General features: G+C 28.9%; 4 protein-coding genes across 10 annotated transcripts; 3 read left to right on the top strand and 1 right to left on the bottom strand.

Moving 5' to 3' along the window:
- Nucleotides 1–384: 384 nt before the first annotated feature.
- Nucleotides 385–1,308, top strand: LOC130668871 (death-associated protein 1). Its single transcript, XM_057471374.1, has 4 exons — nucleotides 385–564; nucleotides 667–736; nucleotides 794–893; nucleotides 973–1,308. The coding sequence occupies exons 2-4, from the start codon at nucleotides 688–690 to the stop codon at nucleotides 1,130–1,132; spliced, it is 309 nt and encodes a 102-aa protein (XP_057327357.1). The 5' UTR covers nucleotides 385–564; nucleotides 667–687; the 3' UTR covers nucleotides 1,133–1,308.
- A 294-nt stretch (nucleotides 1,309–1,602) lies between these two features.
- Nucleotides 1,603–5,873, top strand: LOC130668864 (extracellular signal-regulated kinase 2-like). 5 transcript variants are annotated; one of them, XM_057471366.1, is made up of 9 exons: nucleotides 1,608–2,205; nucleotides 2,507–2,726; nucleotides 2,799–2,929; nucleotides 3,039–3,354; nucleotides 3,433–3,625; nucleotides 3,705–3,845; nucleotides 3,934–4,085; nucleotides 4,146–4,351; nucleotides 4,683–5,873. In XM_057471366.1, the coding sequence occupies exons 1-9, from the start codon at nucleotides 2,116–2,118 to the stop codon at nucleotides 5,301–5,303; spliced, it is 2,070 nt and encodes a 689-aa protein (XP_057327349.1). In that variant the 5' UTR covers nucleotides 1,608–2,115; the 3' UTR covers nucleotides 5,304–5,873. The 5 variants fall into 5 exon arrangements, with proteins under 5 accessions (XP_057327347.1, XP_057327346.1, XP_057327345.1 ...); XM_057471365.1 differs by having other exon boundaries at nucleotides 3,910–4,085; nucleotides 4,683–5,872; XM_057471364.1 differs by having other exon boundaries at nucleotides 1,603–2,205; nucleotides 2,507–2,929.
- Nucleotides 5,874–6,032: 159 nt separating this feature from the next.
- Nucleotides 6,033–9,546, top strand: LOC130668859 (protein phosphatase 1 regulatory subunit 42-like). The gene is made up of 7 exons (XM_057471350.1): nucleotides 6,033–6,093; nucleotides 6,171–6,318; nucleotides 6,383–6,688; nucleotides 6,767–7,004; nucleotides 7,069–7,194; nucleotides 7,507–7,638; nucleotides 7,720–9,546. Exons 1-7 carry the CDS (start codon nucleotides 6,068–6,070, stop codon nucleotides 7,869–7,871), a joined length of 1,128 nt encoding a protein of 375 aa, XP_057327333.1. The 5' UTR covers nucleotides 6,033–6,067; the 3' UTR covers nucleotides 7,872–9,546.
- On the bottom strand, nucleotides 8,404–23,026 carry LOC130668857 (uncharacterized). 3 transcript variants are annotated; one of them, XM_057471344.1, is made up of 15 exons: nucleotides 22,319–23,026; nucleotides 18,413–18,581; nucleotides 18,183–18,330; nucleotides 17,784–18,078; nucleotides 17,366–17,704; nucleotides 17,106–17,278; nucleotides 16,867–17,006; nucleotides 16,317–16,403; nucleotides 15,493–15,699; nucleotides 11,634–15,278; nucleotides 11,435–11,542; nucleotides 11,221–11,331; nucleotides 10,772–10,876; nucleotides 10,209–10,418; nucleotides 8,404–10,129 (listed from the first exon to the last, which is right to left on the bottom strand). In XM_057471344.1, the coding sequence occupies exons 2-15, from the start codon at nucleotides 18,572–18,574 to the stop codon at nucleotides 9,950–9,952; spliced, it is 5,910 nt and encodes a 1,969-aa protein (XP_057327327.1). In that variant the 5' UTR covers nucleotides 18,575–18,581; nucleotides 22,319–23,026; the 3' UTR covers nucleotides 8,404–9,949. The 3 variants fall into 3 exon arrangements, with proteins under 3 accessions (XP_057327327.1, XP_057327330.1, XP_057327328.1); XM_057471347.1 differs by lacking the exon at nucleotides 10,772–10,876; XM_057471345.1 differs by lacking the exon at nucleotides 16,317–16,403 and having other exon boundaries at nucleotides 22,319–23,025.
- Between the last annotated feature and the right edge of the window lie 246 nt (nucleotides 23,027–23,272).

The following is a 23,272-nucleotide window of genomic DNA, read 5'->3' as shown; positions in this document are numbered from 1 at the left end:
TATAGGTGACAGCACCTGTCAATTCATTTTTATTCAAAATAACCGCGCCAAAATACAAGCATAATCTTTTACTCATTCTTTTTTGCTCATAAAAAAATTCATAAAAATTATTTACAGTAATAATGTATAAATACAAAATTTATCATGTAAATAGATTAAAAGTTGATAAATATATATTTAGTAAAAAATATAAGCAATAAAGCAGAGCGCTGGTGGCAATATTTTCAACGCAAGGTAATTGTGCTAATAAAACTCTATACACATTTGTAATATAAAAAAAAAAAAAAAAAAACACTTGAAAATTCAACACATGTGAATGTAAGTATATACAGTACAGAACACATGAACATAAACTTAGTAATGGCATGAGTTTGTGTGTGTAAATACTAACATCACGACATCACTGTATTCTGAACACTGAACACGCAGCAGAAAACAGAATACAGAACCTACAGAACGCACTACGCAGTAGACATATAAATATATAAATACGTCGTATATTCTTTATAGTGCGTCACTTTAGTCCACGGTTAACGAAAATTGCCAATCAGTTGAGTTTTGAAAGTACGTCTGCTTCCAACGGCAACATATTGTTCCATTGTTAAATCATTTACCGTATTATTATTATTATTATTAATAATTTTTTTTCTTTGTGTTTTACATCAGCATTTTACATCAGCTTTAACAATGTCAAGTCCAGACGAATGCAAATTAAAAGCTGGACATCCACCAGCAGGTTAGTAATTAATATAATTATACTAATTATTATTACTTATTCATATTATAATTTCAGTGAAAGCTGGTGGCATGAGAATAACTCAGCATAAAACACCACGAGAAGAACGTGAAGCTAAACCCAGCAAAGATTCCATTGAAAGTAAAATATCAAACAGGTCATAGATTTTCCATTGTTTACTTTCATTATTTATTTATTTTTTTTTTTAATAATCATTGATTTTTTTTTGTATGTAGCCCTCCTAAAACAATAATGATAAGTGGCGCACCTTCAAGAGGTAACGCTGATTTTCCTCCAGAAGCTGTTCAACATTTTCATGAAAAACCAACTTCATCTCATGATTCCAAAGTATCTCATTCTACTCGAGCCATCGTTATTCAACAGCCTAGGAAGTAAATTATATTGAATATATATAAATTTATTTTTCAAGTGTTGTTAAAACTAATACACTTTAAAACAGGTTGATGAAAAATACTTTAACGCATTTTATAAAGTTATTTGGTAAAAGTGTCATATTACATTATAATAATGTGTGATACTATAATGATAATTATTCTTAAATATTACTACGATTTATATTTTTCATTTTGTTAAAAATTATTCATATGAGTTTGTGTACTTTATTACTACTCTTTCCATTATTGCATTTATTGCTTATCTTAGTATTCTCAAGAAAAAAAAAAAAAAACAGTATACTTTTGAAAAACAAATAATAATAATATTTTTGTGGGACCACAATTTTTATTATCTTTTCTTTCTTTCAATATCAATATGTTTTTTTATTTTTTCAATATGTATTTTTATTAATTATTCAGTAATTCTTTTGTTTATCCTTTGGATTGGATATATATTTTATATAAGAAATAATAATTATAACTTGTATTTGGCATAGAAAATATATAAAATTATAAAAAAAAAAATCAAACGACTAAAAAGTTATTATTGACTTTGATTGTCTTGCTTAAAATATAAATCCATTAATATAATAATAGAAAGAAAAAAAAAACAAATGTATTTGTATACGGTTATAAAAGGAAATGACGACACGAATTACCGCGAGAACGAGTGTATTCTTTTGCCTAGCAACCAGAAATGTATTAAGTATAAACATAACGAGCCGTCGATGTGTCAAATGTGCCCGTCGAAAAACAATAAGCAATTTAATGTTTATCCATCTTCTAATCCACACTATTAATATAAATGTACTTAAAAAGTATTAATATAATAAAATTTTTAGTGTTTGTGTGCTTATAAGAAATAGCAAACAGCTGTCGAGCCGGGTCAATACCCGGTACTTATCAGTTATTTGAATTCGGTAAACCTCCGGCAGCGATATATTTTTACATTACAATCAGAATTTATAATTTATCAATATCAAGATGTCAGGAAAAAATAATGGTGAAAAATTATCAGAAATAGACAGCCATGTCACCAAGCATTATAACATCATCAAACGACTTGGCAAAGGGGTAATCATATATTTTTATTTTTTAAATTTATCACCTCACATGTGATAATTCGTACGACCTATAAAAATTAAATTTTATCATTTTTTTTACAATATATATTTTATTGTCAGTAATAATCAATACATAATGTAGTCATGAGTGTGCATTTAAATATTTATGTAGTGCTTGGAGATATAGATAAAACAACTGTACATCGTACGTTATCACATTACATGAAGATATATATATATGTATATAATAATTAATTTTTGTTTTTATTGCCAAATATTAATAATAATAATAAGAATAATAATTATGCCAGGCATATGGAATCGTGTGGAAAGCTATTGATAAAAAATCAAAAGAAACTGTAGCAGTTAAAAAAATATTTGATGCTTTTCGAAATCAAACTGATGCTCAGCGAACATTTCGTGAAATAATGTTTCTTCTGTCTTTCTCAAATCATGAAAACATAATTCAATTAATTGGACTTCATAAAGCAAACAATGATCGTGACATTTATCTTGTTTTTGAATTTATGGGTATACATTTATACTATAATTATTTAAAAAATTTTTATATATTTATTGTCATTGGTATTTTATTTATTTTAGAGACTGATTTACATAATGTTATAAAAAGAGGAAATATTTTGAAAGATATTCATAAAGTTTTTATTATGTATCAGTTGTTTAAAGCAACAAAATATATTCATTCAGGGAATGTTATCCACCGGGATTTAAAAGTAAGCTGTTATTACTTATTTATAGAGTTACATTCCTGTAGACTGTACATGCAACGATGCAATAAAAAAATTAATATTATGATAAAAATAAAATATATATATTTTTTAGCCCTCAAATATACTCCTTAATGCTCAATGCCATTGTAAAATAGCAGACTTTGGGCTGGCTAGATCAGTCACGCAAATCGGCGAAGGAGATGGAGAAACTGGTAGCGACCCTACTTTGACTGATTACGTTGCAACAAGATGGTATCGGGCTCCAGAAATATTGATAGCTTCTAAAAAATATACCAAGGGAATAGACATGTGGTCGTTGGGTTGTATTTTAGGCGAAATGTTACTTGAAAAGCCACTTTTTCCAGGATCTTCGACGATCAATCAGGTCGAAAGAATAATGGCAACCTTGCCACCCCCTACACCACAAGGTTTTACTCCTAAATTCAATCAATACTAATATTTATTAATTTTATTTATATTATTAACAAATAAATATATTATTATAGATATTATTTCTGTAAGCGCTGGATACGGATCAAATTTGTTGGAAAAAATTCCTAATATATCACGGCGCACTTTACAACAGATTTTTATTGGTGTACCTGCAAAAGCATTAGATTTAATTGAAAGACTCATTGTATTTAATCCTAATCACAGATTGACTGCCGTTGAAGCACTGGAACATCCTTACGTTGCTGAGTAAGTAATTATTTTAACCACATATTTTACAATATTATTAAAACTATAATTTATAAATTTTTAATATTTTAATTTATAGTTTTCATCATCGAGCTCATGAACCTGAGCGTGGTACTAACGTCATACCTCCATTGCGTGACGACGTTCAGCTGAGAGTTGAAGATTATCGCAATAAACTCTACGCTATGATGGATGAAAAACATCGTAAACACAAAAATATGTAAGAATAATTACAATGGTCTGATTGATAAATATTTTTTTTTCGTGATGTTTATTTTTCGTAGGATAAAACACAAATTTTGTAGTAGGTCTAAGCCTAGAATTCGACGGATTTCGGAACATATAAGAAAGGACACAGGACAAGGTGACGCTGTTGCGAAAAAAAATTTTGAATTTTGTAGTAATGATCTACGAAAAGAGCGCGAGTTCAATGAGTCATTTAAACAATCACATAATCCCGGTAAATTTTTTTCCTTTATAATTTATTAATGAGAAACTTTCTACAAAAAAATTATTACAGGAAGTAAAAGTAACATATCCCAATACGCTCACAATTTGATAAATGGAAATTTTCCAAGCATAGCACCCAGTCACACTAAAAGTTGTCAATTTGTCAGTCACCACCAACATAATCATAATCATAATCACCATCATCAACAACAGCAGCAGCAACAATCATCTCTAACAAAATCTCAACGTTCTGTACAATCGGATCAAATGACTGGAGTAAGTTGATTTATTTTCATTATTATTATTATTTTTTTTTTCTAATAACAGCAGGGTGTATATGTAAATCACCAAAATTGTATCGTTACAGGCTACTTGCCATATGGGATATATTTAGGTATTGTAAATTTTTCGAAATACACAAAAGTGTCATTCATATTGTTAATAATTTATTCGGTTTAGTTGATCCATTAATTGTTATAAACAGCAAACAATTATTTTATTTTTATCTTGCTAGCTGTAGGATATGTTAATAGTTTAAGACAAAAAATAAAATTAACAAATACAATTTAATTAAGATAAAATGATAAATATTTACTTATTTTTTCAGTATGGCGTTACTAATAAATCGAATAACACATCATCGATAAATCAGCCAACGAAATTACGACGTGGTATTAAATCACAAGGGATTAATAATAACATAAATAAATACTCAACAATAATAAATGGCAGTAATGCTCCATCGAGATATTCATTAGCAAAACGTGCTAATAATCAGGATAGTCCAACGAGTAGCATTAATTCTGTTAATAACTATATCACTAAAATTCCAAACAATATTACTAAACATTTTGCCATGGGTACTGGTAGCAATGGCCCAATCGATAATAATAACTCATTGGAAAGTCAAGTGATACTTAATTATTTAAATCAAACGATACCTTTAAGAACAACGGCAATAAGTGCAATAAACGGTAACAATCGGACTTCAGCAGTTAATAATAACAACGTAATTAATCGGCATCGAAATGATAATAATATCAATGAAACAATCGGTGGATATAAAATTACGCGTAGTCAAACTCTAAAAAATAATCTTAAACACATTGCCGTACAAAAACAATCAAACGTAAGAAATTTACGATCTATGAACAATTATAATCAAAATCACGGTGTAATTACAGCTTCTGCGTACAGCGATTTGAAAAATGGATCTGTAAAGTGGTAAAACTAATTCACACCAATGTTTTCTGATGCTCATTTTAATACTCGCTCGACAACAGAGATAGTAACAATAATTGTTTGATAAATTTTTTGTAAATAGACATTTTTTAATTCAATGCTCACTGTGTGCGGTGTTACTACTTTTCATCTACATAACTCAGACATAATAGTAATAATAATAATAATAACAATCTAGTCACAGATAAATTATACAAATCCTGCCAAACTTTCGGATTCTCTCTGACTGAAATTTAATTATTTGACAATTATAATAATTACCATAATTTAGAGCACGACGAATGACGTTAAAGTCTTCATTTATAATTTACATGATTATTGTTGTTATTATTATTATTATTATAATTAATTTATAATATATTTATATATATCATCATCGCGTATATTGCGATTTATTTGACTACACTGTGCCATAGAATCGAATACAATCTGTGCAATTAGATCACTTGATATTTAAGTGTGAGAAATTTTTTATATGTCCAATTTTAAATCTACACACATATATAAATATATATATATATCTTTATTTATTACACTTATGTATATGTACAAGATTTTAATAAAAAAAAATTAATATATATATGCAATCAGTAATACTTATTTGAATGTAGTAATTAGTTTTGATAATGTAGAGTTTTGGTTTTTAGATTTCGAAAAGTATTCAAATTTACTTATTCAGTTGTTTCACAAAAACAAATACCGATACTGTTTTTTTTTTTTTTTTTTATAATGTAGAGTTTGTGTCTATATATGATACGAAACAAACAATATGACCGGTTTGTTTGATCAATAATATATAATTTAGTCGTTTAGCTGTCAAATAATTTGTGACGAACAAATAAAATAATTGCAGGTACACAATGGTGCTGTTAACAACGAATTACATTGAAAAAGAATGTGTTCGGACACAATCTTTGAAATCTTTAACCAAAAGAGTTGCAAAAAATAATTTGCGTAAAATTACTCATCTTCATATGAATGGGAAATTTGTTGACGCTATCGTAAGTTTGTATGATAAGCAAATAAATAATTTAAAAAATACATTAAAATAAATAATAATTTTAGGGAAATCTTTCAGGATGTAGAAACCTGAGAGTCATATATTTGCAAAATAACTCTATTTCAAAAATTGAAAATCTTCAATTCACCGTAAATTTAACCCACTTATATCTTCAACACAACAATATAAAGAAAATTGAAAATTTAGATAATTTACGGAATTTAAAAATTTTATTTATCGGCTACAACAATATTTCTGTTGTAGAAGAAATGGAAAATTTAGAAAATTTATTTGAACTTCGTATCGAAAGTCAACGACTTTCCAGTGGGGAATCAATAATTTTTGATCCAAGAAGTCTCTATACCCTATCAGTACACTGAAATTATTTATATTATATTTTTAATGATAATTATTTATATTGATCAGCGTTTCCTTTTGTCCGATTGCAGACTTATCAGTTGAGAATCTTGAATATATCTGGAAATAATTTGACCTTTTTGAAACCTCTCAGCTGCTTGTGTAATTTAGAAATTTTGATTGCAAGAAATAATCTTGTTGATGATATGCTAGACTTGATTGAAACAATGAAAGCATTGAAGTCACTTACAGAACTACACTTGCAAGACAATCCTGTTACACATCAATTCAGATATCGAGAGAACGTTATTGCTAACAGCAGCTCACTAAGTAAATGACAATTATTTATTTTATGAAAATATAATTATTTATAACATAATTGGTATTTGAGCAGATACTTTAGATGGGAAAACGATACCTCGAGTTACCCGAAATTTTCTGACAAAATTTCAGAATGAGAAACAATTGCGATTGGCCCAACGGAAAATACATAAAATGAGTTTGAGCAACGACATTACAAGTAAGTATTTAACATCTGTAGTACAAAATTTTTTCTGACACATGACTCATAGGAGGATGCCACTGTGTACAGATTTTGGCTCATCGTTTCGAATCGTCTATTTTACTCGAATTAATCCTAAAAGCTTTCAAAATAAACTTTTTCTTTCATTTGTATGCAACAGGCATATTAATTCGTGTTCTTGATGACATTAGCAAACTTTATAATAATTGCATGCTTCTTTGATATTAGAGTCGCGAATTACCATTTACAATTACTACCATCAATTAAAATTTCAATTTTATAATAATAATAATTAATAAAATCAAACAGCTTCTCTGAACTTACCACCGGCATTTGAACGATCTATATCACGAGCCATACTTCAACCTGGCCCAAAATTATCAATTAGTGCAACATCGGCTATGGAAGTTAAGCCGCAAATCTATCCACCATGGACATCAAGTAAAATCAATCATTCTTTAATATATCATTGTATATAGCAGAAAAAAAATAATTTTCATCATTTAGTTATTTTATTTATAGCCTCCTCAATCGCTGGAAGAAAAGATAATCATTTTACTCCAAGACCTTTTTGGAAGGCTGTTAATCCTCGACAAAAACATGAACATAATCATCTAAAATCTGCGTACATAAATTCAGTAGTTATGACGTCATGTTTAAATAAAAAGTTATAGTAAATATGTAATGCTAATAATAAATAAGTCACATTGAATTGTGAAGGTTAAAAAAATATAATAAAAAAATACACACATGAGATTAAATATATACAAATGGAAAGAACAATTTAAACAAAGTTTGTCGAGCAAAAGTACTCGTTGCTTTAATCATCGTCTTTTTTTTTTTTTTTTTTTTTTTCATATATGTATATATATACTGCATTATAAATTCACATTTTTATTATAATTGTAGTAGAGAACGCAGCTGAACAGGATGTATAACAATTCAATTATATAATATAATATATATTTCAAATCAAATTGATGTACTTTATTATTTCATTTTCAATATATATTTATATATATCTCTTAACAACTCTATAATTAACGTGTGTTTCTGTTATGGATTTTCAATTTTTTTGTATCTTTCAGCGTTAATTTTTTAATTTTACAATCAAGACAATATAATTATTGTTATTATTATTATTTATATTTTATTTGTTCTTCATATATTAAGCGCTGCTAAAATTAAAAAACAAAAAAAAAGTAATTTAAATGTATAATAAAAAAATATAATACACAATGTTAGTTATTTGAATACATAAGCGTGGAATGTTACAAACAACAATAATAAAGCAGGGTGAGATAACATTATGTGCCATTTTCGTACTTTGGAATTGAGAGATATTCACTTATATTTATATAAATATAAAATAAAAACAATATTGAAATGTTATTTGTGACAAAAATGAAAATAATCTTACTAAATATAAATATATTATTATTAAAATCAAAAAATTTTTTAAAATTATAATGTGAAAGCCACACTAATAAATAATAAAAATATACTCAATAAATGTGGGATATTTATGTCATCACTTATTACAACCTTTAATTTTTAATCAATATGTAAAAATATAAAACTAACTAATCACTTTTTATTGGCATCAGAATAAGTTAAAAAAGTATATCTAGAGAAAATTAGTTAAAAAATCGAAGAGCGCAGATATGGTAAGACTTTATTTTTAAATAAATTTAATTCCACTGTTACTGAGTATAAAATTATCATTGATATCAAAGTAATTTTTACTTTTTTTTTTCAATATATTAAAGGGTATTTAAGTAAAAAGTTCATACGCTGCAGACATACATTTTTTGAGTATACAAGCTACGCTAGATTTAGACATATACGCTGACCAATGCATCTTATAGCTCTTGGTTTTACAATTAATTATGATAATAATAATAACAATAATAATAATAATTATTATTATTATCATTATCGAAAAAATTCAGTACTTGAGTCTACAGGATTTATGAGCAAACCTTCGACATTGGTCTGCTTAAGTGTAGTAGGAGAACGTGATGACGTTTTATTGTAATTATATACTGCTTACAGGATTTGTTTAAATATATATTTTAAATTGTATATTCAAAATAAAAATACTCAATTGTTACAAATCATACTATACAAATATAGTTGTAGGATTAAATTTTATCATCACTTTTTATTATTTAAACGTATTTTTCATAATATTGTTAAAAAAATACGTTGCCCATAATAATAATAACATTATTATGTTTATAAAAGTTTAACTAATATTATTATATAATATATCTTTATTAAGTAATTGAAAAATAATAATTACCCAGATCTATTGTAATTTAAATAAACATTTTTTTTAAAAGAAAATGCTTCTTTGTCAACTGTACGGTTTTTAATTTAATTTTTTCAGTTCTCCAAAAAGAAGTAATAAGGTTTATCATAATTATTATTATATATAATATAATAACTTGTTAAGCGTGTACCGTACTTTTAAAATTCGATAGCAAAGTCTACAAGTATTATTATATCTGTAATGTATAAGTTTTTTAAAACTCACCCTGTACTGTCAAATTTTATTCAACCTCTGTACAAATATGCGTAAGATTCAATCATACGCTAAGTAATTGCAATAATAATAATAATATAAAATACAATATTTTCCGATAATTTTTTTTCAATTAATATTAAATAATTATAAATTTTTTAGAAGATATCAACTTCTTCTCGTTTATCAAAATTATAGTACTAATAATAATTAAAGTTATTATTATTATTGAGTTGTTTGTTGTTGTATTTCAATTTTCTCTACCGTCATATCAGGATTCATGGCTGTTGCTTCTTGAATAGCTTCAGCAAGTGCTCGGTCATGGTCGATTGGATCACCATCTGATTGTATTGTTATTTTTTGTTCTACTCGAGTTTCAACAACCCCATCTCGTTCCGTTTTATACTATATCAATAAATATAGCAAAAATTAACGAGGGTTTCATTAAAAAAACAGAAAAAAAATTAATAATATAAATACAAACCGTAATTGTTTCTACTGTTCTAGTTTTACTGGAAATAGTTTGAGTGCTAACTATTTCACCAGTTGCACTGTAACTTCCATCTTCATTTTCCAAAGCGACTTTTCTTGTTTCAGTTGCCACTAATGGTACAGTACTGGTAGCGATTACATTACTGTCTGGTTCACCCGAAAATACATGAGTCTCTGTTGCCACTATTCCGGCAGAATCTCCCTATTGATTAAAATTTTTATTTTAATTATAGAATACAATTATGACAAAACAAACAAAAAATTTGGAATCATTGCATAGACAATTTTTTTTTGTTTGCGGTGCTCACACAGTCACTCGTCTATTTACCTGGTACACTGCAAATAATCCCGTTAACTTTATCAATTATTTTAACGTCTATACAGTAATTTAGACAAAACATTTCGAGCAAACAATATTATACAAACATGTATTACAATTTAATGTTACCTTGATAAATGTATTAGAAAATTAAAAGCTGATGATTTATTATTATTATGAATAATAATAAGTAATAACAATAAGTGGTTATGTGTTGATGAGAAAATGATGATTACCTGATAATACTGATTGTAGAACTCACGTTGATCATCATCAATGTCAATAGGCGTGCCTGAATCACCGCTGCTTGAACTGGACGTACTGAGTCGTCGTGAGAAGAGCTACGCCATGCAATGTGGGTTATTAGCCAAGCCGCCAATCATTAATCAATTAATTAAATAATAATAAAAACAATCACAGCAAACTATCATACTTATGTAATAATTAAAAAAGAAATATGAATTTTTTAATCGAGTTGATTTTTTAAAATTCAGTTAATAAATTATTTACTTGTTATATTATCTACACACTAAATTATTTATATATGATAAAATAATAAATGTTAATATTATTGAAAATGATATTTTTAGTGGCGTTACTTTTTACCACAAACAAGTTATATATTGTGATATTATATGGTATCTGATAAATAAAAAATAAATAAATAAATAGATATAAAGTTTACCTGCTCTCCAGAAAGCACATGGCTTGTGGTTCTTACTTCTTGAGTAACAACTCGCTGCTCTTGTCTGGTAGCACTAGTGGCAGTTGTGTGTGCTACCGTTTTCTCTTCAACCTGATATGTCAAAATAAAGTAAAGTAAAACAAAATAAAAATAAAATGAAAAATAGATAATTAAAAAAAAATAATAAATTGTAAAAAAGAAGAAACAAACAAACCTGACTGGTTTTTTGATTTTTTTCAAGATCTTCATGCATAGTAGCAGTACGAGTGGTCACGGCTGTTGCCGTCATATATGGAGCTCTACCATCATCCTGAGTTTCTGCCTACATTTATACATAATATGCAAAACTAAATACTTTTTAACTATTTTTCAAGACACTAAATAATAATAATATTAATAGTAATGTCAATTACCTTATTAACTTGGGTATTTACTGTAACTTGTCCTGTACCACCTGGTGTCAAATCTTCTATTTTTTCTTCAATATTTTGTGTCAATCCTTCTTGATCTTTTATTACCGATTGTTTTGTTGTTGTTTTAACAATAGTAGGTGTACTAACTGGAACGGCAGTTTTTTTTATTTTTGAAGGTGTAGTAGTTGGAAGACTTGGAGCTACGGAAACGGGAATCTGATCATAATCCATTGGTTGATTATTTTTACCATAAATAATACCATCCTTGATAAATCCACTATCATCTCCAAATATTTCTTGGTTGTATGGTTTACCATTGGTGTCGTAAATTTTACCATTTTTAATGTAACTTCCGTCATTACCAAATGGACTTTCCGTTATTGGTTTACCGACACTGTCACAAATTATACCCTTTCGTACCATCGTAATAGTAATATGAGTATAATGTTTGTCAAGTAGTTTACCGGATTTATTGTAAATAAGACCATCTTTTACAGTATTACCGTCAGCATCAAATGCTGATTGTTTAATAGGTCTTCCACTTTTGTCAACTATTACACCTTCTTTGACTCTTAATCCCTCAGGTCCAAATGACTCTTGTGTCAGAGGTTGTCCATCAGCATTACAAACTCTCCCGGCTTTGACAAAACAATTTTCAACTGGCAATGGTCCATGATTAAGTGGTTTATTATTAGGAGCATAAATTATACCATCTTTAATAGATTGTTGCTGTCCATTAAGACTAATAGAACTTTGATTTAATGGTTTTCCATTGCTGTCATATATTTTTCCATTCTTTATTTTATTGCCAGAATCATCAAAAGGCTGTGATGCTATTGGTTTACCGTCATTGTCACATACCAAACCATATCGCACAAAAGTTAATGTAATAGTAGTTGTTTGTTTTTTATTAAGCGGTTTACCATTAGATCCAAATATTGACCCGCCTTGAATATAACTACCGTCTTTACCAAATGTACCACGACTAAGAGGTTTCATATCTTTATCATAAATAAATCCATTTTCTATGAATCCACCGTCATGCCCAAACGAACTATGATTTAAAGGTTTTGAATCTTTACCATAAAGTCTACCTTCTTCAACATAATATTCGTCGGGTAATTTACTGCCGGCATTAAACAATGCACCTCCCCAATTGTACAGTAAACCATCTCTAATATACGTACCATCGGGTTTGAATGCTCCCAATTTAAGTGGACGTCCATTTCTATCATATACTATTCCTTCTTGGATATAACAACCATCTGATAATAAAGAACCTTGATTCTTGGGATTACCTTGTCCATCAACTATTTTACCATCAATAATCGCAATATTGTCTGGTCCTTTATCATCTTGTGTTGATGGTTTACCATCTGGACCAATAATCATACCATTTTTTATTTTATGTCCATGTGGACCAAAACGTCCGTCTTTTATTAATTTACCGTCTTTATCATATATTAATCCAGTTACAACATACGACCCATCTGATCCAAAGGTATCTTTTACAAGGGGCGTTCCCATATCATCAAAAATAATTCCATTTAAAATGTAACAATCGTCTGGAATGGGTGAACTTAAATTCAATGGTTTACCATCTTTACCGTATATTTGTCCGTCTTTAATAAAACTACCATCAGGTTTAAAGAATGACATTTTAATAGGTTTTCCATCTCGATTACAGACTTTACCTTCTTTTATACATGCACCTTCAGGTACAAAGGAATCTTGATTAAGAGCTTTATTATTTTTACTGACAATAATTCCTTTTTTTATTTGACTTGCATTAGATCCAAATGATTCTTGTTTTACTGGATTACCGTCTTTACCAATAACAATACCATCTTTAATAGATAAATTATTATCATTAGCACCGACACCACCCAAGTAACCATGATCGAGTGGTTTACTATCTGCGCCATAAATAATTCCCTCACGTATAATAGTATCATCAGGTTTAAAAAGATTCTGATTTAATAAACGTCCATTTCGATCATAAAGTAAACCTTGTTTAATAAAGCTGCCGTCGATCAAATACGGAATTTGATTTAAAGGTTTACCATCTTTAGCATAAATAATTCCATCTTTAACAAAGCTACCGTCTGTTTTATAAAATGAATGTTTTATTGATTTACCATCTTTAGCAACAACTTTACCATCTTTAAGATAAGCACCAGTTGGAAGTAAAGATGCTTGATTTAATGTTTTACCATCTTTATTGTAAACAATTCCATCTTTAATAACAGAACCATCGGAACTAAAAATTTCATTTTTAACTGGTTTACCGTCTTTTGCATAAACTTTACCTTCAGTAACGTAATTACCCTCACGTCCAAGATCACCGCTTGACAAAATTTTACCATCACGACCGTAAATCAAACCATCAGATATATAAGTTGAATCCGGAAGAAGAGCAACTTGATTAATAACTTTTCCATTTGGTGCACATACAACTCCACCCACAATATAATTGCCGTCAGTACCATATGAACCTTGAGTCAGTGGTTTACCGTCATGTGAAAATATTAATCCATCTTTTATTGATGCACCACCTGATCCAACTTTATCTACACTAATTGGCTTACCGTTTTTTCCAACAACTCTACCGTCTTTAATTAACGAATATTGAGGTCCAAGAGAACTTTTATTCAGTGGCTGACCGCTACAACAAATAATTCCATTGTTTATATAATATTTATTATCATCTACACATGGTATTTGTTGATTCAATGGTTTTCCATCTTTTCCAGTAATTAACCCATTGACAATGTGCACACCTTGTGGACCAAAATCTGCTTTTTTAAATGTTTTACCATCTTTTCCATGTACTTTACCATCTAATATTTTATTTGAATCAGGTCCCAGTGAACTTTGATCTAATGGTTTATCTTTTAGATAAATCATGCCTCCGATAAAAATTGTACCATCTGGTAATGGTAGTATCAAGTGTTCTTGTTGTGGCTCAACACTTTCAGGTATAATTACACCAGGTTTAACAGCAGCTATATTGCCCGATTGTTCTCCAGCAATAAGAGCAGCAGAAGCACTTTTGTCATTTGAATTTTGTAATCCTTTCTGTTGTTCTTTCAATCCTGCGGATTCAACATAATTTATTCCTGGAGTTTTTAAACCTGTAGCTGCTGGTGTTGCTGCTGTAGTGGGTGGTGGTGGTGGCGGTGGTGATGGTGATGATGTTACTTTATTCGGTGTAATATCTTTGGTTTTACGTTTTTCAGCTGCTGACTCTACAACCTTTTTATCCTCTCCTGGAGCATAATTAAAGGCTAATCCGGTAGCTTTTTTACTTTCACCAGTGAGTGATTGTTGATTGTTACTGTCTGGAGATGCAGCTCTGTCTTCATATGAAAAACCATGAGGTACATATGATTTTTTGGTGGGTGATGATGGCGTTTCTTCGTAATCATAAGACTTGGTGTATGCTGGTGATTTTTTTTCTGTTTTTTCTGTTTTTTCAGGTGTAGCAGGCATGGGTTCAACAGGTTGTGGTTGTCTTGATGACACTGAGATATTTGAATCAGCATCACCCATTGACTCATTATGTTCTTTATTATTTTTTGTTGGTTTCTTGGTTTTATTTTGATCTTTATCCCGTTTACCAAAGAGGAATCCACCGACAGGTATCTTTGATAGTAAAAAAATAATAAATACATGCGATACATGCTACAGAGCAACTACTTAATATATTTATATAATACTTATTATTTACGAAATTACTATAACAACAACAAGGGATCTAAATATTTTTAAAGTAATGATGATATCTAATAATTTAAAAGTTTCAAATAATTTAATGCATCTACTTATGAAAAATAATTGTTATAAAAAATCCACAAACCTTTATTTTCTCCTTTTTGTCCCGTTTTTCTGGGCTTCCTTTTTCCTTCAATTTTTTATTATCAATAGACGTGCTATCATTTATCAACTCGGAATTATTAAGATCATTATAATTTTCTTTTTCATTTTCGTTCTGTTTATCCTTCTTCTTTTTACTGGTAAGCTCACCACCGGCAAGCGGTAAAACCGCAATACCTCCAACCGGTTTCTACAAGTAAATTAAAAAAATCGAATCACAAAAGCGTTCCATGCACGCAAAAATAAATATATATAGTCTGAAGCTTTCAAGCTCGAATTACTTTTCAAAAATTTTCATTTTATTTTATTTACACACATGTTGTATGTGAGAATTTTTTTTTTTTTAAGGTAAAAACTTTTCTTTTTACAGCAAAAAGCTTACAAAGAACACGACACATTGTTGATCGTGCGCTCTCACTGCCGTTAAATACACATAGATTTTTATTTTTGTTTTATATATATTATAATAAACGATGATCCTAGCATGCTATAAAAATATCATAATTACGGTCTGCGCTCCCATATATTTATAATAAATTTTTTTTATCATTATATTTCACTATATTTATTTGTGAAAATTTAACAACCCCCTTGACACGTAACGCAATAATTGAAATATGAAATTCACAAATGTATCATGCAATTGATGGAAATGAAAAAAACACCAAAGATCCACCATAATAATCTAACATTGAAATAGAGAACTACAGTGCGATATGTATAGATAGATTATGTATATATAGTATATATAGCAAACGGATAAATAAATATTTATTTAATGAGGGGAAATGAATGATGAAGATATACCTTTTCAGCGCGTTCCGCGTCATATTCTCCTTCCAGGCTACTGGCACTGCTGGCCGATGTTGTTCCAATACTTGTTTTTCGAGTGAGCTATCAGTGGTTAGTTATATACGTGTCAATTAATCGTTTTAATCTCAAATTTTTAAATACTCGGAATTTATTTCAAGTCAAAATAATAATTTCCTAGGTACGTGTTTCCTAACTTGTTTTTATAGATATGAGAATAATTTATCGTGATTCTCTATTAGATATAATTCAAAATATATTATATTATACCTTATATTATTACTTGCTCACCTCAAACACGAAGCGTTGGGTGTACTCTAATCTCGCTTAAAAATTATTCAATTTATTTTTAATATCTTCCTAATAAAAAGTTATAATTTTTTTTTTGGTTTGTATGAAATCGAACATACATACGGGTAAAATAAAATCTTGAAAGCGTAGACCGCATCGAGCAATATATCGTATTATAATTATCGGAATAATAAAAGTAATTGATCTCCAAAGAAAAAAAAAAAAAATAATTTTTGTAGATATAAACAAATGTTACCTTTTCTTTCTGTTTTTTTATCGGACTAGGCCTTTGATCAATGTGTTCCATATCTGGAATCATTTCAGGTTCATAGCTCATGGTATGACGTTTACTTGGTTCTGAGCCATAAGTTTCAACGGTTTGTGACCCACCTAAAGCTAAATAAATATAAAAAATATTTAATAACAGTAAATTTTCAGTGTTTATATATTAATAAACTTTAAAGAAAAGAAATAAAAATTTAACAGCAAATATACCATCCATACTGCGAGAAGTTAGACGACGGCCGCTGAGTGATCTCTCAAATTGAGGAGGCTGTCTTTCAATTGGTATTTTTTTAGTTTCATAATGTGTACGTCCAGAATATCGAAATCGTGATCCTAAGTGTGGTAGCAGACCCACTTTCTTCACTGGCTCGGGACTCATGAGTCTTAAATTTATGTTATTAATTTATAAATACAAAGAGAAGAAAAAAAAAGTACGAAAGTGTAATTCCGCAATAGAGAAAAAAAAATACCTGAAGAAAGTGTGATGTTCGACACAAACTTTCCATAACTTTTTGGCAGCTCTGTGATTTGCTAATTTAAATCCAATCGTTGATTCGTATTGTTCAAATTCTCCCGGGCGAATTTTAATATAAAAATTATGTCTTTTGTATGAAATTTTTAATATTTTAGGCCATGCAAATCGATTAATTCTCAGTCTATCTCGATGAACTAAAAGACCTGAAGAGCACACACCAAGCATTATATCTACACCTTCAGAGTCTTTTGCTGGATGAAGATCAACACCATACATTGCTAGTTTTTTTGCATTCTCCAAGTAATGCAATTCTGCTTCAGCAGGTGTTTGACCTCTGTTTATAAATAATACATATAATTAATATATTTATTAAACCAAACTATTGTAATAATATACAATAAAAATAAATTTACTTATGCGTTTTATGAAGATCCATAACTTTCTCAACTAATTCGGGCGTCTGATTAGGTGCAAATTTAAAGTCTTTTAAATAATCTCTACCATGCTCTTGTGGATCATAATCGCCCACTTCTGATTGTACTAAATAAGACCCTAACAATGCGTGAGTGACAAATGAACACGCTAATCGTCCTGTTATTATATCATTTCTAATTTGAAGACACAATTGGTAACGAGTAATATCTTCCTGCAATTGAGCTGGGTCTGGTGGATAAAATTTAACTTCAAAGTTGAATTTCCAAGGTTCACCTAAAAAGTTTAATTGATTAAAATCATTTTATCATCTATTGATTGCTGGTCATAATTTAATTAGGATTGGCTCGTATTATATTAATGTTTTTTTATTGGCTTACTTTTAATGAATTTTGTAATTCTTCTTTCGAGATCAAGCCAATTTCGTGGATCGTATTTGTCTTCGTAAATGAGGCCAAAGTAATCTTTCTCAATTAAATTAATACTTGCACATATTTTGTCAAGAAGCTCGTGTCCTTTTGCTTTTCTCTGTAATGCAATTTATTAATTTTATTATTTTTATTACATTGATACAAATTATAATGTCTAGGAATTAAAAATCAACAATAACCTCGATAGAAAAATCTTTAGTAGTACCATCGAGCAATGTTACTTTGGCTAGTGCCATTTTACCCTTAACCATTGGACTTTTACTTGGTGAATGAGTTCCTGTTCCATTTTCAGCTGCGGTAACATTACCAGTACCTCCGGTTGATTTTTGTTCTTCCGGCATTTTTAATCTGTAAAAATAATTTTATTCATTTATACAACAGCAATGCAAACGTCTGAAACTACTGCATATAAATATATTTTAAAATTCATATAAATTATCTGTATAATAACTCATCAACCTACACAATTCCATTATCTCAAATATGAGTTGTTCTTTAGCAATAAATGTGAAATTGTTTCGTAAGGAATTGATAATAAATAACGTTAAATCTTTATTTAATAAGGTTAAAAATAATAATTATCAGGATTATTTTTTCATACAATAACTATTTATTTATTTATTCATGAGAAAAAAAGAAGAAATATATATTATTGAATGAGCGTATTTTTGCGCATGTTTAGTTAATACATAAAAATAGAAGAAAAAAAAATAAGAGTATTACTCATGGAGCAAAATATAACATTAACAACAGCATCAACAATCGTACATGAGTATGACTCAGAATCAAAGTCAGATAGCGCACCTTATTCACCTTATTCAGTTTATATACAGTATTCAAATAAACGTGTACTTTTATATTACGTAATCATATAGTGGTTATGGTGCACGCACGCACACAATATAAAAGTAAAGTAATATAATTTACAGTGAGTGTAAAGTAAATTGAATCGTCCTTCATGCTAGCATTCCAATCATAAACGACCAACTTCTATCGAACACAACAAGTGTAGCTCTGTGACAACGAATGCCGTTGAATTTATGTATCATCATCATCATCATCATCATCACCATCACATCATTCATGCGAACGTATCTTATTCCGCGAGTTATTCTAAATTTTAACAGGCTCACTAGTATATATATACATATATTATTGTACAAATCTTTGATTGCAGTAGTTAAAATTGACTGATCCCGTCAGCGCTAAAAAAAAATAGGGTGATCAGTCTTCAAACTTGATACATATATAATTGTATGTAGGCGTTTGTTGGTTGATATAAATCTCAGTCGTATGTAATTTAAGTTTTTTAAATTTTTTACAAAATTAAATTAGATTTAATTTATATAAAAAAATAAAAAGCGATTTAAAAGAGAAAATAATGTCTTGTAATTGTTGTTTGATTGTTGAGTGGTGAATAACGAATGCATGCACTGAGGCCATTAAACTTTGATGGATGATTTTAAAGAGTCTTTTTTGTGTAGCAGTTTCTTTTGTATACCCGTGGTCCATTCAGTTGCATGGCTAGGGCTCGTTTGTCTCCGAGACGAGCGCGTGGGTTATGTCTATCCAACATTGATCTAAAGAACTATACATGCAATATATACCCGTTTTTTTTCTTTTTTTGTTTTTTAATTTTTTACTTGCAACAGGCACATCATCCTCCTCCTACTATATTTGACGCTGAGTATTTTTCATTCTCCCTTACGATGAACTGACAGAGCGCATTTTTTATGCATAAATATAATGGTGTATTATATTATATACATATACAATTGCTGAGTTTGTTGTAACAAACACTTTGGCCTCTGGCAAAAAATAATTGCAATATGAATTCACCGCATATTAGAGACTGTTTGTCATTTATGTGTACGCGCGGAAATCATACCGTGGAGAATAAATAAAAAACAAAAAAATTTTTTAAATTACAGCTGGTTGAGTAAGAGAGGGAACATGTTGATTATATCATGTGGATATATATACATGAGCGTCGCAATATCCAGACCCCGTTAGAAAACTCGCCAAGTTCATTGTTACTCTGGTCACGGTGTATGGAGTAACGTAAAATGCAGTTTTTTTTTTTGCAAAAATTATTTACTTATTTTAATATTTATTTTTTTTCCTTTACTGCGTCATACACTGACGCTTCGCAAACGTTTGCTCAAAAACAATTTATTTTGTTATGCATTAAATATTAATACTATTTTAAAAATTTATTTTTTATTTTATAACATGAATCGATAAGATTATTAAACACAAGCATATCTAGTGTTCTACACAGAATATAAAATAATGATTTTGGTACCTATCGTACTCCGGTACGAGTTTGTTGACTCTGACAAACAATATTGAACCTCATCAATTATCCTCGCGAAACCCTAATATATATACTATGAATATTTATTTAAATTTTTCTATTATTTTGCATTATACTTTTACTTCCTGCTGTACAGAAGGGCTTAAAATCATGCAATCTATTTCCGTTACGCAAAAATAAAAGTCCATGTTTTAACGAATAAAAAAAAATTTTTTAAATATTAAACTAAAAATCGGTATTTAAAAAAAATATAATACATCATTATTCGTGTCTATGAATTACTTCCTTTACAGGAAAGTTGTTTGAAAGTCGTGTGCAAGTATATTTAACATCTGTGCTACAAAAGTCGGGCATACATACAACACCAACAACAACAGAGTAGTCAAAGTTTGATCTAACTACGATAACAGAGTAATTGCATTTTTCTATTAATAACGGGTACAAAAGGTCATGAACCATGAACATGACCAACATGACACACAATATGTACAATAGAAAAAAAAAAAATAAGTAATGAAAAGGAAGAAGAAAAATAAAGTGGGGGTGTAAATTTATTACGCTGGGCTTTAAATCCTTCACAAGTGATCTTAATTGAGGTCATCAAGCAATTATTCGGATTGTTTGTCATCTAACCCGATGAGGTCAGCTACTTATGTTATTAACCACTATTCCAGTATACTTTCGCAACATTCTCTTCTTTGAGCGCCATAAAAAATAAAAAAAACCACAAAAGTATATCAACTTCCTCATAACCCTTAGACATACACTCGCAAATTTAGTCGATACTATCGGTCAAGATCTGAAACGACTAAAATCCATACTTTTCAAAGGGTTTTCGTGACAAAAAAAAAAAAAAAATGTACTTATAACAAAGAAAAAAAACTAACGGGTAGTATAAAATGTACATGCAGCAATAACTTGTGATGAAAGAACGATTAAATTTTTAAATTATCTTTTAAAAATATATGAATGGTATTTAAAAATGACGTCATCACAAACCATATTATGAGTATTATAAAAGTGTACAATGCTACTGATCACATTAACGATTTTTCAATACAGTAAATATTATAAATAAATAAATATCTAATATATTAATAATAATAACTGATAATATTAAATTTATATATGGACATGAGTAATTCGTATAAATATAAACTACACTATCATAATTTTATTTAAAGGATTTTACAGGTTTTATGAATTAATTAAATATTTACGACTTTTTAAAATTATTATTATTAGCATCATCATCAACACACGTTGATAAAAGAAGACACTTGAAGCCTGGTTTTAATATGTCAAACACGCCTTGTATTCAATGAAATTGCATTAATAGCGTAAAATTTCATTTTATTTTATTTTCGAGTTTATTTAGAAAAAAAAAAAAAAAACGTATGCGTGTATATTCACCAAATATATTTTTATAAATGTATGAAAATAAATAAATTTCTTCTTTTTTGTTTCTTTATTTTACTTAAAAATATTTAGGACACACGTATACTATAATAGCCTACGATAGTATATATCCCCCACTCCTTATCTTTGACAACTGGGAGCGTCAGATTTATATCTAAACAATGATTAGTGTATCAGAAATGTTTCTACCTTACGGGAAAATATAAAAAAAAAAAGTAACTATCTAATAGAAAATAAAACAAAAGATAAATTTGAATAATTAATAATAATATTAATACAGCGATGAGTTATTATCAGCAAACGGCAAACCCTTTAAACATATTATACCGCGGCTGTCGTCCTGACTTACCTTTAATTTCCAGACACACTTTTTATTTATTTATTTTATTTTATAGAATATATCCTATAGGTGAAATCCAATATGGCAAGAAAAAGTTTTTATTACAGTGAGATATATAAATAAAATACACAAAACAGTTATTTAATTTTTAAATATTTTAAAAAGCGAACGAAAACAAAAAAATGAACGAAAACACTTGAATTGAATAAGTGTAAACAATTGGCGCATTAATAATACTACCAATAGCCTAAAAACGTTTTATAAATATAACAAACACTACAAACAGGTTCGCCGGACAGAATCGCGGCACCGCGGCTGCACAACGCTGCTTGCTGCTACTGCACGACGCTACTCCCATTCCCCCCACCCACTATTATTTCGAATCATCACACAACTCACACAACCACCTATATTTCATCATTGCTTCACCAATTAAAACTAGTTCCTCTCTGTCAATTCTAAATTATTGTTTTTTTTTTTTTTTTTTATAATATCAATACATGAAATTATTATATTTTATACTCAATTTTTAATATTATATTATTTAAATTCAAAAATTTAATATCATTACTATTTTTATTTTATAATTCTTAGATTTGTAATCGTATTCCTACGCCGATTCAAGATGGCGGTAAACACATGTATATATATATGTATACTTTTCAACAATACAACACAACACAGAGCGAACAGAATGAACAGAACCTGACAGCTTACGGGCCAGGAAAATAATCAACCAGGAGATTTCTCTTATGACGCAATCGCATCGCGGACAACACCCCGCCCAATGTGTTTCTTTCATCAATTATATACTACTGTAATGTTATAAATATTCGGGTACAGATGTCAGTAGTCTAAAAAAGACACAATTCAAATTTACAAATTTACCAGGTGTTGATAAAAGGAAAAATCAATAATCAGAATTATCTTGATCTTATATGTTTATTTTTTTATTCGAATATT

This window comes from Microplitis mediator, chromosome 5 (assembly GCF_029852145.1).
Source record: "Microplitis mediator isolate UGA2020A chromosome 5, iyMicMedi2.1, whole genome shotgun sequence".
Taxonomy (NCBI): domain Eukaryota; kingdom Metazoa; phylum Arthropoda; class Insecta; order Hymenoptera; family Braconidae; genus Microplitis; species Microplitis mediator.
Note: the sequence above shows the minus strand (reverse complement) of the source record. Positions and strands in the feature narration are given on the sequence as shown.

Excerpts from the sequence above, each read along its gene's own strand:
- LOC130668871 (XM_057471374.1), top strand. The coding sequence starts at position 688 with ATGTCAAGTCCAGACGAATGCAAATTAAAAGCTGGACATCCACCAGCA. Across the intron at positions 737-793 it reads AGCTGGACATCCACCAGCAG|TGAAAGCTGGTGGCATGAGA; the intron begins GTTAGTAATTAA and ends TTATAATTTCAG. Across the intron at positions 894-972 it reads GAAAGTAAAATATCAAACAG|CCCTCCTAAAACAATAATGA; the intron begins GTCATAGATTTT and ends TTTTGTATGTAG.
- LOC130668864 (XM_057471362.1), top strand. The coding sequence starts at position 2,116 with ATGTCAGGAAAAAATAATGGTGAAAAATTATCAGAAATAGACAGCCAT. Across the intron at positions 2,930-3,038 it reads TTATCCACCGGGATTTAAAA|CCCTCAAATATACTCCTTAA; the intron begins GTAAGCTGTTAT and ends TATATTTTTTAG. Across the intron at positions 3,846-3,909 it reads CATCGTAAACACAAAAATAT|GATAAAACACAAATTTTGTA; the intron begins GTAAGAATAATT and ends TATTTTTCGTAG.
- LOC130668859 (XM_057471350.1), top strand. The coding sequence starts at position 6,068 with ATGATACGAAACAAACAATATGACCG. Across the intron at positions 6,319-6,382 it reads GGAAATTTGTTGACGCTATC|GGAAATCTTTCAGGATGTAG; the intron begins GTAAGTTTGTAT and ends TAATAATTTTAG. Across the intron at positions 7,005-7,068 it reads TGCTAACAGCAGCTCACTAA|ATACTTTAGATGGGAAAACG; the intron begins GTAAATGACAAT and ends GTATTTGAGCAG.
- LOC130668857 (XM_057471344.1), bottom strand. The coding sequence starts at position 18,574 with ATGCCGGAAGAACAAAAATCAACCGGAGGTACTGGTAATGTTACCGCA. Across the intron at positions 17,705-17,783 it reads GATCTTCATAAAACGCATAA|AGGTCAAACACCTGCTGAAG; the intron begins GTAAATTTATTT and ends ATTTATAAACAG. Across the intron at positions 15,700-16,316 it reads ACGCGGAACGCGCTGAAAAG|AAACCGGTTGGAGGTATTGC; the intron begins GTATATCTTCAT and ends ATTTACTTGTAG.